The sequence below is a fragment of the Phalacrocorax carbo genome (assembly GCF_963921805.1).
Source record: "Phalacrocorax carbo chromosome 29 unlocalized genomic scaffold, bPhaCar2.1 SUPER_29_unloc_2, whole genome shotgun sequence".
Taxonomy (NCBI): Eukaryota; Metazoa; Chordata; class Aves; order Suliformes; family Phalacrocoracidae; genus Phalacrocorax; species Phalacrocorax carbo.
The window spans coordinates 56002-67620 of record NW_026990232.1 but is presented as its reverse complement, the minus strand read 5'-3'; the positions used below and the strand labels follow the sequence as shown (position 1 = coordinate 67620).

Genomic DNA, 11619 nt, shown 5'->3' with positions numbered 1-11619 from the left:
CCCCCAGCAACCACCCCACGCCCCCCAGTGACCCCCCCGCGCCCCCCCAGTGACCCCCAGCGCGCCCCCACCGCCCCCCCAGTGACCCCCCCGCGGCCCCCCAGTGACCCCCAGCGCGCCCCCCCGTGCCCCCCAGTGACCCCCCCCGTGCCCCCCCAGTGACCCCCAGTACCCCCCAGTGACCCCCAGCGCCCCCCCCAGCAACCACCCGGCGCCCCCCAGTGACCCCCAGCACCCCCCCAGTGACCCCCCGTGCCCCCCCACACCCCCCAGCACCCCCCAGTGACCACCCACGCTCTCCCAGTGCCCCCCAGCACCCCCCAGTGACCCCCAGCGCCCCCCCACACCCCCCAGCACCCCCCCAGTGCCCCCCCGCGCTCTCCCAGTGCCCCCCAGCACCCCCCAGTGACCCCCAGCGCCCCCCCACACCCCCCAGCACGCCCCCAGTGCCCCCCCGCGCTCTCCCAGTGCCCCCCAGCGCCCCCCCCCGCCCCCCTCACCAGTGGGCAGACGCCCCCCCCGGGGCTGCGGCGCAGACGAGGGTCCGGGAGGGTTTCGGGGGGCCCCGGGGGGGGGAGGGGCGGCACCCCCACCCCCGCCAGGCGCTCGTAGAGGCGGCGCCCCGCCCCCGCCCTGCGCCCCCAAACCAGACCACGTCATCGGGGGGGGGGGGGGGGGGGCGAGGCTGGGGCACCCCCAACCCTCCCCCCGAACACCCAAACCCCCCCCAACCCCCCCCGACCCCCCAACTCCCCCCCAACACCCCCCATGAACCCCTGGGCCCCCCCAAAGCCCCCCCAAACCCCCCCGGACCCCCCCAAACCCTGGGGCCCCCCCAAATTCCTCCCCCCCCAACCCCCGGGATCCCCCCGTCCCCCCCCGGGGTCCCCCAAATCCTGGGGACCCCCCACACCCCCCCCAAGACCCCCCCCTCACCTGAGGGCCGCCTCCCGCCGCTGCTCCAGGCGCCGCCGCAGCTGCACCCCAAAACCTGGGTCACCCCGAAATGGGGTGGGGGGGGCACCCCCTCCCCCCCACAGACCCCCCCCGACCTCCCCAAACCCCCCCGGACCCCCCAAAACCCCCCCAACCCCCCAACGCGTGTCCCTGGGGTGGGGGTGGGGGGGTCCCAGACACCTGGATCCCCCCAAAATGGGGGGGGGGGGGCACCCTGATGCTGGGGGGGGCACCCCCACCCCTCCTTCCCCCCCCCCGAGCCCCCAAACCCCCCCCAAAAAACCCATCCCCCCCCCCCAGGGGCACCCACCGAGGGGCTGAGAAGGGGTTTGGGGGGGTTTTGGGGGGGTCTGGGGGGGTCGGGGGGGTGGGGGGGATGGGGGGGGTCGCGGGGGGGGGTCTCACCTCATCCCGCCTGCCTTCGGCCTCGCGCACCTTCGCCTCCAGCTCCGCTATCTGGGGGGGGGTCCGAACCCATGGGACCCCCCCATAGCCCCCTCCCCAGCCCCCTATGGGTCACCCCCAGCCCCCCCACAGCCCCCTATCTAGCCCCCACGAGACCCCCACCACCACCCATAACCCCCCCCACCCTCATGGGACCCCTCCCCCTCCCCCCAGCCCCCATAGCCCCCCCCCCCGGGACCCTTCTCCACCCATAGCCCCCTCCCGAGCCCCCCCCCGAGCCCCCCACACCTATAGCCCCCACCCCAGGCCCCATGGGACCGCCACCCCACCCCCCCATATCCCCCCCCATATCCCCCCGCACCCATGGGACCCCCTCCGCCACCCCATATCCCCCCCCCACCCCCCCATATCACCCCCCAGCCCCCATGGGACCCCGTCCGCCCCCCCATATCCCCCCCCACCCCCCATGGGACCCCCTCCGTCACCCCGTATCCCCCCCAGCCCCCATGGGACTCCCTCCGTCACCCCATATCCCCCCCCAGCCCCCATGGGACCGCCACCCCACCCCCCCATATCCCCCCCCATATGCCCCCCCGCACCCATGGGACCCCCTCCATCACCCCATATCCCCCCCCCAGCCCCCATGGGACCCTCCCCGCCCCCCCCAGCCCCCCCGTACCTGGCGCCGGCGCCCCCCGAGGACCCCCCGCAGGCTCCGCAGCAGGCGCCGCCCCCTCCCCAGCTGGGCGAGGGCGGGGGGCAGGGCCCCCCCCAGGGCCCCCCCGTACCCCCACTTCAGCTGCTGCCACCTCCCCCGCGCCCGCGCCCCCTCCTCGCCTGCGGAAACCGGGGGGGGGGGGTTTGTCACCCCCCCCGGCGACCCCCACACCCCCGAACCCCCCCCAGCCCCCCAGCTGGGGGCCCCCCCGCGGGGGTCGGGGGCCTCGGGGGTCCCCGGGGGGGGGGTTGGAGGGGTGTTGGGGGGTCCCAGGGGTTCAGGGGGGGTTTGGGGGGGGGGGGTTGGGGATCCCAGGGGTCTGGGGGGGCGCTTGGGGGGGTGTTGGGGGGTCCCAGGGGTTCAGGGGGGGTTTGGGGGGGGGGGGTTGGGGATCCCAGGGGTCTGGGGGGGGCGCTTGGGGGGGTGTTGGGGGGTCCCAGGGGTTCAGGGGGGGTTTGGGGGGGGGGGGTTGGGGATCCCAGGGGTCTGGGGGGGCGCTTGGGGGGGTGTTGGGGGGTCCCAGGGGTTCAGGGGGGGTTTGGGGGGGGGGGGTTGGGGATCTCAGGGGTCTGGGGGGGCGCTTGGGGGGGTGTTGGGGGGTCCCAGGGGTTCAGGGGAGGTTTGGGGGGGGTTTTGGGGGATCTCAGGGGTCTGGGGGGGCACCTCGGGGCGGTTTGGGGGGTCCCAGAGGTTATGGGGGGGTTTTGGGGATCTCAGGGTTCCGGGGGGGCGCTTGGGGGGGTGTTGGGGGGTCCCAGGGGTTATGGGGGGGTTTGGGGGGGGGTTTGGGGGATCTCAGGGGTCTGGGGGGGCACCTCGGGGCGGTTTGGGGGGTCCCAGAGGTTATGGGGGGGTTTTGGGGATCTCAGGGGTCCGGGGGGGCGCTTGGGGGGGTGTTGGGGGGTCCCAGGGGTTCAGGGGGGTTGGGGCAGGTTTGGGGGGTCCCAGGGGTTCAGGGGGGGTTTGGGGGGGATCTCAGGGGTCCGGGGGGGCGCTTGGGAGGTGTTGGGGGGATCTCAGGGGGTTTGGGGGGGGTCGGGGGTCCGGGGGGGGGTTGGGGTCACTCACGCAGGTTTGGGGGGGCCGGGGGGGGCCCCGGGTTCTCGATGACCCCCAGGAGCCGCCGCAGCACCCGCAGCTGGGTCAGGAGCAGCTTCTGCTTCCGCCGGGTGTCCTGGGGGGGTCGGGGGGGTCCCGGGGGGTCGGGGGGGTTTGGAGGTGAAGGGGGGGGGGTTTGGGGGGGGAATGTGGGGGGCAGAGGGGGCCGGGGGGGTCCCGGGGGTGTGGGGGGGGGGGGGGCCGGGGGCATGGGGGGTGTTGGGGGGGCCGGGGGGTGGGGTGGGGGTGAAGGGGAGGGTTTGGGGGGGGAATGTGGGGGGCAGAGGGGGCCAGGGGGGGTCCCGGGGGTGGGGGGGGGGGGGGCCGGGGGCATGGGGGGTGTTGGGGGGGGCCGGGGGGTGGGGTGGGGGTGAAGGGGAGGGTTTGGGGGGGGAATGTGGGGGGCAGAGGGGGCCAGGGGGAAATGGGAGAGGTTTGGGGGGGCTGGGGCTAAATTGGGGGGTTCGGAGGACAAATGGGGGGTTGGGGGCAGCTGTGGGGTGCCATGGGGCAGGTGTGGGTGCCGTGGGGCAGGTGTGGTGCAGGTGTGGGGCAGCATGGGACGCCATGGGGCAGGTGTGGGCGCCATGGGGCAGGTGTGGGCGCCGTGGGGCAGGTGTGGGGCGGGTGTGGGGCGCTGTGGGCAGGTGTGGGGCAGGTGTGGGGCAGGCGTGGGGTGCCGTGGGGCAGGTGTGGGACACCGTGGGCAGATGTGGGTGCTGTGGGGCAGGCATGGGGCAGGCGTGGGGTGCCGTGGGGCAGGTGTGGGGCGCCGTGGGGCAGGTGTGGGACACCGTGGGCAGATGTGGGTGCTGTGGGGCAGGCATGGGGCAGGCGTGGGGTGCCGTGGGGCAGGTGTGGGGCGCCGTGGGGCAGGTGTGGGGCGCCGTGGGTCTCACCACCACATGCTCCACCAGGACCCGGGCCGGGACGTCGCCCTCCTCCTCCTCCAGGGCCAGGGCGGCCTCGAGCGCCAGCAGCGCCCTGGGGCACGGGGGGGGGCACGGACACGCGTGGGGCACGGGGGGGGCACAAGGACCCCCCCAGGGACACGCGTGGGGCCTCGGGGACCCCCCCGAGAACCCCCCACAGACCCCCGGGAGGGGACACGGACGGACGGACGGACGGACGGAGACCTTCCCCCCCCCCCCCCCCCCGAACGCGGGGACCCCGGGGGGGGGTTGGAGACACCCGTGGGGGGTGGGGACCCCCCAGGGGACTCGGGGACCCCCCCCAAAAGGCCGCCCCCCCCCCCCCCCGTGGGAACGGAGCTCACCCCCGCGCGCGCTCCCGCCGCGCCTCCGCCATCGCGTCCCGTTTCCCGCGCGGCCCCACGCGGCCCCGCCCACCCCAGCGAACGGCCAATCGCCGGCCGAGGCGACCGCCCCCCTCCACCCTCCGCCAATCGCCGCGCGGCCCCGCCCCCAACGGGGAGGGGGTGAGGGGCGGGCCAATGGCCGGGCGCGGAAGGGAAGGCCCCGCCCATGCGTTGCCGTGGAAACGCGCGGGGCGGCCGCCATCTTGGGTGTGGCGGGGAGGGACGGCCGCCATCTTGGGAGGGGCGGGGTACTGGGAAAGACTGGGGGACTCGGGGGGGGGGGGGGGGCGTCGCTAGGGGGTTCCAGGGGATTTATGGGGCCGGGGGGGCTCCTATAGGGCCATAGGGACTCTATGGGGCGGGGGGGGTGTCTGTATAGGGTCATAGAGATTCTATAGGGCCGTGGGGTCCCTATGGGGCCTTAGGGACTCTGTAGAGCCAAGGGGGACCCTATGGGGCTGGGGGGGGGTGTCTCTATAGGGCCATGGTGGGTCTTTATGGGTCCATATAGATTCTATGGGGCCCTGGGGTCCCCAGGGGGCTGGGGGGTTTCTATAGGGTCATGGGGGTCCCTATGGAGGTGTATGGACTTTGTGGGACAGGGGAGGTCTCTATGGGGCCATGGGGGTCCCTATTGGGCCTTAGGGTCTCTATGGGGCTGGGGGGTCCCTATGGGGCCTTAGGCTCTCTATGGGGCTAGAGGGGGGTCTATAGGGCCATGGGGAGTGTGGGGGTGGGGGCAACCACTATGGGGCCAGGGGGGTTCTATAGGGCCATGGGGAACCCTATGGGGGTAGAGGGACTCTCTGGGGTGGGGGGGGTCCTTATGGGGCTGAGGGAGTCTCTGTAGAGTCCAGGGGGGGTCTCTACGGGGCCATCTAGATTCTGTGGGGCCCTGGGGTCTCTATAGGGCCAAGGGGGGTCCCTATGGGGCTATCAAAGTGCTATGGGGCTGGGGGGGTCTCTATAGGGTCCCCCCCTAAAAAAAACCACCCCGCCGACTCCTCTTTCCACCCCCCAAGTGGGGGAGGGGCCTTTATTCCGCCCCCAAGTTGGGGGGTGGGGGTGGGGTGGGGGAGGGGCGACCCCTCCCCCCTCAGCGCCGCCGCCGCCGCACCAGGGTCCAGCCGTCGGGGGGGGGCGGGGGGGTCCCGCACTCCATCGCCTGCGGGGGAGGGGCTTGTGACATCACCGGCACCCCCACCCCCCACTGGTGACATCATCGAGGTCCCCCCGCCCCAGTGATGTCATCGCTGCCCCACCCAGCCCAGGGGTGCCCCCCCCGGCTTGATGACATCATCACTCCCCTCCCAGTTTGATGACATCATCATGACATACCCCCCATCCTGGCCGTCCTGGGGCGTGTCTCTCCCCCCTTCAATGATGTCATCAGTGACATCACCAGTACCCCCCCAACAGCCTGCCTCCGATTTGATGACATCATTACCGCCCCCCTCCCAAACCCAGAAGCCCCGCCCCCGCCGGTCCCTCCCCCAGCTCAATGACATCATCGCTGCCCCCAATGACATCATCAGTGCCCCAACCGAATTAAGTGACATCAGCAGCATGGCCCCTCCCCCTCACCTCTTCCTCCTCCTCCTCTTCCTCCTCCTCCTCGCTGCCGTCGTCCCCCTCCCCCTCGCGGGGCGGGGCCGCGTGGGGCGGGGCCGCGTGGGGTGGGGCGGGGTCCCCGCCCGGGCGGGCGGCGGCCAGGGCGGCGCGGAGGGCGGGGCCGCGGCGGGCGAGAGCCCCCAGTGCCTCCCCCACCCCCCCCGCGTCCCCCCGGCTGGCCCGGGCGAAGAGCGTCACCAGCTCCCGGCTCACCTGCGGGGGCACTGGGGTGTACTGGGGGGGCCGGGGAGGGCTGGGAGGCACTGGGAGGGGGCTGGGAGGGGCTGGGAGGGAAGTGGGATGTACTGGGAAGCACTGGGAGGGGCTGGGGGGGGGCTGGGAGGGAACTGGGATGTACTGGGATGCACTGGGAGGAGCTGGGGGGGGCTGGGAGGGGCCTGGGATGTACTGGGAGGCACTGGGAGGGGCCGGGAGGGAACTGGGATGTACTGGGAGGCACTGGGAGGGAACTGAGATGTACTCGGATGTACTGGGAGGGGCCTGGGGTGGGGTAGGGAGGGACTAGCAGCCAGTGTGGGGAGACTGGGATATACTGGGAGGGACTGGGGGGAGACTGGGATATACTGGGAGGGACTGGGTGGAGACTGGGATATACTGGGAGGGACTGGGAGGGGGCTGGGTGGGGTAGGGAGGGACTACGGGCCAGTGGGGGGAGACTGGGATACACTGGGAGGGGGCTGGGAGGGACTGGGGGGACAATAGGGGAGCACTGGGATATACTGGGAGGAACTGGGAGAGGCTGGGGGTCACTGGGAGGGGCCTGGAGGGGGAGGAAAAGGGCACTGGGGGGCAACTGGTTTCTACTTGGAGGCACTGGGAGGGGGGGAGGCTCGCTTTGGGGCGCTGGCGGCAGCCGGGGGGGGGACTGGGCTGGACTGGGAGGAAGTGGAGGGCTCTGAGGGGGGGGATACTGGTCTGGACTGGTCTGTACTGGTCTGGACTGGGCGCGCACCTGCCGCAAGCTGCCGTCCTCCACGGCCGTGTCGAACTCGTTGTCCATCACCTCGGCCAGAAACTCCTCCACCTCCTCCTCCCCCAGCCCGGCTGCGGGGGAGGGGAGGGGTCACCACCCCTCCCCCACCCCGGGGGGGTGGGTGGGGGTGGGGGAGGGGCCAAACCTCACCGTTTTGGGTGAAATAATCCTGGACGGCTCCCACCAACCAGGCGGCTTTTTCGGGGCCCTGCGGCCCCCCGAAACCCTGCGCCACGGCCAGCTGGGGGGGGCGGGGGTTGGGGGCGCCCCTCCCCCACCCCCAAGTCCTTACAAGGGTGGGGGAGGGGATGCACCAAACCCCACCCCCCTCCAAACGATCACGTGGGGGGCCTTAATGTCCCCTCCCCCACCCATCCCGGGTCCCCAAGACCCCGCCCCTCCCCCCCATGCCCCCCTCCCCCCTCCCTCACATCACTGGGGGTCCCCAAATTGTCGCCCCTCCCCCCCTCAGGCCCCTCCCCCAGGGCTGTGCCCCTCCCCCCAGAACCCCCTCCTCCCATCTCCCCCTCCCCCCTCCCCCCATGTCACTGGGGGTCCCCAAATTGTCGCCCCTCCCCCCCTCAGGCCCCTCCCCCCCGCCCCCTCCCCCAGGGCTGTGCCCCTCCCCCCAGAACCCCCTCCTCCCATCTCCCCCTCCCCCCCACAAACCCCTCCCCCCTCCCCCCATGTCACTGGGGGTCCCCAAAGTGCTCCCCCTCCCCCCATAACTCCTCTCCCCCCCCGGTACCCCCCTAACCCCCTCCCTCAGACCCTCCCCCTTCCCCCCCCCCGCCCCTTCCCCTCCCCCCATATCCCCCCCCGGCCCTTCCCCCTCCCCTCCGCGCCCCCCCCCGCGGCTCCCCGCCCCCCCGGTGCCCCCCCGGTGCCCCCCCGGTGCCCCCCCGCCCCCGGACCCCCACCTGGAGCGCGGCCCATCCCCCCAGCACCGCCCGCACCCCCTCGGCGAACAGGGCCCGCTCCTCCAGCCCGGGGGCCGCCATGACGGCGCTGCGCAGCCCCGAGCGCCGAGCGCCGAGCGATCGGTCCCGCCGAGCGCCGAGCGATGGATGGCGCGGGGAGGGCAAAGGGGCGTGGCGTGTGGAGGGGGCGTGGCAGCGGGGGGGCGTGGCCAATTCGCTCCCTCCCGTCACAGGACTACAGCTCCCGGCAGCCCCCGCGCGGCGGCGGTCACGTGACGCGGGTGAGCGGGGGGGCGGGGGGAGGGAGGGGAGCTATGGGGTGTATGGGGGCCATAGGGGGCGGGGGGGCCATAGGGGGCGGGGGGGCCATAGAGGGCGCGGGGGTTGGTGGGGGGCGCGCGGGGGCTATAGGGGGCGGGGGGGCTGTAGGGGAGGGGGGTGTGCAGGGGCTATAGGGGATGGGGGACGTATGGGGGCTATAGGGGGTGGGGGGGCACGCGGGGGCCGTGGGGAGTGTGGGGGCGTATGGGGGCTATATGGGGCAGGGGAGCTATAGGGGCCGTGGGGCTTATGGGCGCTATAGGGGGTGGGGGGCTCTTTGGGGTCTATAGGGGTTGCGGGGCTGCACAGGGGGTGTGGGGGCGTATGGGGGCTATAAGGGGCGGGGGGGCTATAGGGCCGCACGGGGCTATAGGGGCCGTGGGGCGTATGGGGGCTATGGGGGGGGGCACGCGGGGGCTGCGGGGGCGCGTGGGGGCCGTGGGGGTGTATGGGGGATATAAGGGGCCAGGGGGGCTATAGGGCCGCATGGGGGCTATAGGGCCCGTGGGGCGTATGGGGGATATAGGGGACGGGGGGCTCTCTGGGGACTATAGGGGATGTGGGGCTGCACAGGGGGGGTGGGGGGTGGGGGGGCACGCGGGGGCTGCGGGGGCGCGTGGGGGCCGTAGGGGTGTATGGGGGCTATAAGGGGCCAGGGGGGCTATAGGACCGCATGGGGGCTATAGGGCCCGTGGGGCGTATGGGGATATAGGGGGTGGGGGGCATGTGGGGGCTATAGGGCCGCACGGGGGCTGTAGGGGGTGTGGGGGCCTATAAGGCATGTGGGGCACAGGGGGGCTATAAGGGGAGGGGGGTGTATGGGGGCTATAGGCGGTGGGGGGCTATAGGGGGTGGGGGGATGGGGCTGGGGGAGGGGGGTCTATGGGGCAATAGGGGATGTGGAGCATATGTGGGCTATAGGGGCTGTGGGGAGCACGGGGGCTATAGGCATTGTGGGGGCTATAAGGGGCTGTGGGGGTGCACGGGGGCTATAGGCGTTGTGGGGGCTATAGGGGCTGTGGGGGTGCACGGGGGCTATAGGCGTTGTGGGGGCTATAGGGGCTGTGGGGTGCACGGGGGCTATAGGCGTTGTGGGGGCTATAGGGGCTGTGGGGGTGCACGGGGGCTATAGGAGTTGGGGGTGCTATAGGGGCTGGGGAGCATATGTGGGCTATAGGGGCTGTGGGGTGCATGGGGGCTATAGGCGTTGTGGGGGCTATAGGGGCTGTGGGGTGCACGGGGGCTATAGGCGTTGTGGGGGCTATAGGGGCTGTGGGGGTGCACGGGGGCTATAGGAGTTGGGGGTGCTATAGGGGCTGGGGAGCATATGTGGGCTATAGGGGCTGTGGGGTGCATGGGGGCTATAGGCGTTGTGGGGGCTATAGGGGCTGTGGGGGTGCACAGGGGCTATAGGGGTTGTGGGGGTGCACGGGGGCTATAGGAGTTGGGGGTGCTATAGGGGCTGGGGAGCATATGTGGGCTATAGGGGCTGTGGGGGTGCACAGGGGCTATAGGCGTTGTGGGGGCTATAGGGGCTGTGGGGGTGCACAGGGGCTATAGGCATTGGGGGGCTATAGGGGCTGTGGGGGTGCACGGGGGCTATAGGCGTTGGGGGGCACGTGGGGGCTGTGGGGACTGTGGGGGTACATGGGAGCTAGAGGGGGTGTGGGGGCATATGGGGCCTATAATGGGCAGGGGATCTATAGCAGGTGGAGGGGATGGAGGGCCTATAGGGGCTCATGGGGCCATAGGGGGTGGGGGAGGCACGTGAGGGCTACAGGGGATGGGGGGCTATAGGGGATCTGGGGGCATCTGGGGGCTATAAAGGGGGGGGCTAAGGGGGGTAGGCAGGGACTATAGGGGCAGAGGGGTGTGGGGTGCATAGGGGCTCCAGCGTGCGCAGTGTCTATAGGGTCTATAGGGGGCCGCTGAGGCTATATGGGGTGCGGGGGACATACAGGGTCTATAGGGGCACACGGGACTATAGAGGATATGGGGGCAAATGGGGGCTATAGGGGATTTCGGGCCGTGCAGGGGCTATAGGTGATGAGGAGTGCACAGCATCTATAGGGGATACGGGGGTTTACAGGGGGTAGCGGGGGGCCCACACGTCCCAGGGGGTGTGGGGCTCACGGGGTCTATAGGGGCTGTGGGGGTGCAGAGGGTCTATAGGGGGCAGGCAGGGTCTATAGGAGCCATGGGGATGCAGAGGGTCTATAGGGTGTCACATGGGGGCTATAGGGTCTATAGGGGGTGCAGAGGGTCTATAGGGGGCAGACAGGGTCTATAGGGGCTGTAGGGGTGCAGAGGGTCTATAGGGGGCAGACAGGGTCTATAGGGGTTGTGGGGGCTATAGGGTCTATAGGGGGGTGCAGAGGGTCTATAGGGGGCAGACAGGGTCTATAGGGGCTGTGGGGGTGCAGAGGGTCTATAGGGAGGCACATGGGGGCTATAGGGTCTATAGGGGGCAGACGGGGTCTATAGGGGCCGTGGGGGTGCAGAGGGTCTATAGGGGGCAGACAGGGTCTATAGGGGCTGTAGGGGTGCAGAGGGTCTATGGGGGCAGACAGGGTCTATAGGGGTTGTGGGGGCTATGGGGTCTATAGGGGGGTGCACAGGGTCTATAGGGGGCAGACAGGGTCTATAGGGGCTGTGGGGGTGCAGAGGGTCTATAGGGAGGCACATGGGGGCTATAGGGTCTATAGGGGGCAGACAGGGTCTATAGGGGCTGTGGGGGTGCAGAGGGTCTATAGGGAGGCACATGGGGGCTATAGGGTCTATAGGGGGCAGACGGGGTCTATAGGGGCCGTGGGGGTGCAGAGGGTCTATAGGGGTCACAGGGAGACTATAGGGGCTGTGGGGGGTGCAGAGGGACCCCCTAAGTAGCCCCTCCCCCCTATATACCCCCCCCCAAAATACCCCCCCCCCCCACAAAGCCTCTTTGTTCCCCGACAGGTCCCCCCATAAGGGGGGGAGGGGCAGCGCCGCCACTGGTGACATCGGGGGGGGGGGCGGGGACACCCCAAAAATCGAGGTAACCCCATTGGGGGGGACCCCCCTAAACCCCGCCCAGATTTTCTCCGCGCCCCCCCCCCATTGAGTCAACCAACCCCCCCTCCCCTTTTTTCGGGGGGGGGGCTTAATTCGGGGGGGGACACCCCGATATTTTGGGGTGGGGGAAGGGAAACAAAGATGGCCGCCGATTTGGGGGACCCCAACCTCCCCCCGCCCCCCCCCCACCCCCCCAAAACGCTTCTTCCGGAAGAGCGTGGAGTTG

At 71.6% G+C, this 11619-nt stretch overlaps 2 protein-coding genes across 3 annotated transcripts; both read right to left on the bottom strand.

The window, feature by feature from the left end:
- Positions 1-439: 439 nt before the first annotated feature.
- On the bottom strand, positions 440-4562 carry ZWINT (ZW10 interacting kinetochore protein; the record flags this gene model as incomplete). Its single annotated transcript, XM_064439687.1, has 7 exons — positions 4455-4562; positions 4078-4162; positions 3149-3254; positions 2042-2199; positions 1363-1413; positions 937-977; positions 440-633 (listed from the first exon to the last, which is right to left on the bottom strand). Coding segments are annotated over exons 1-7 (667 nt in total), but the record flags the coding sequence as incomplete, so codon positions are not given.
- Positions 4563-5498: 936 nt separating this feature from the next.
- On the bottom strand, positions 5499-8155 carry TSR2 (TSR2 ribosome maturation factor). 2 transcript variants are annotated; one of them, XM_064439683.1, is made up of 5 exons: positions 8022-8155; positions 7252-7342; positions 7081-7172; positions 6081-6320; positions 5499-5661 (listed from the first exon to the last, which is right to left on the bottom strand). In XM_064439683.1, exons 1-5 carry the CDS (start codon positions 8100-8102, stop codon positions 5593-5595), a joined length of 573 nt encoding a protein of 190 aa, XP_064295753.1. In that variant the 5' UTR covers positions 8103-8155; the 3' UTR covers positions 5499-5592. The 2 variants fall into 2 exon arrangements, with proteins under 2 accessions (XP_064295753.1, XP_064295754.1); XM_064439684.1 differs by having other exon boundaries at positions 8058-8155.
- Between the last annotated feature and the right edge of the window lie 3464 nt (positions 8156-11619).

Excerpts from the sequence above, each read along its gene's own strand:
- TSR2 (XM_064439683.1), bottom strand. The coding sequence starts at position 8,102 with ATGGCGGCCCCCGGGCTGGAGGAGCGGGCCCTGTTCGCCGAGGGGGTG. Across the intron at positions 7,173-7,251 it reads GGATTATTTCACCCAAAACG|CCGGGCTGGGGGAGGAGGAG; the intron begins GTGAGGTTTGGC and ends CCTCCCCCGCAG. Across the intron at positions 6,321-7,080 it reads AGGACGGCAGCTTGCGGCAG|GTGAGCCGGGAGCTGGTGAC; the intron begins GTGCGCGCCCAG and ends GTGCCCCCGCAG.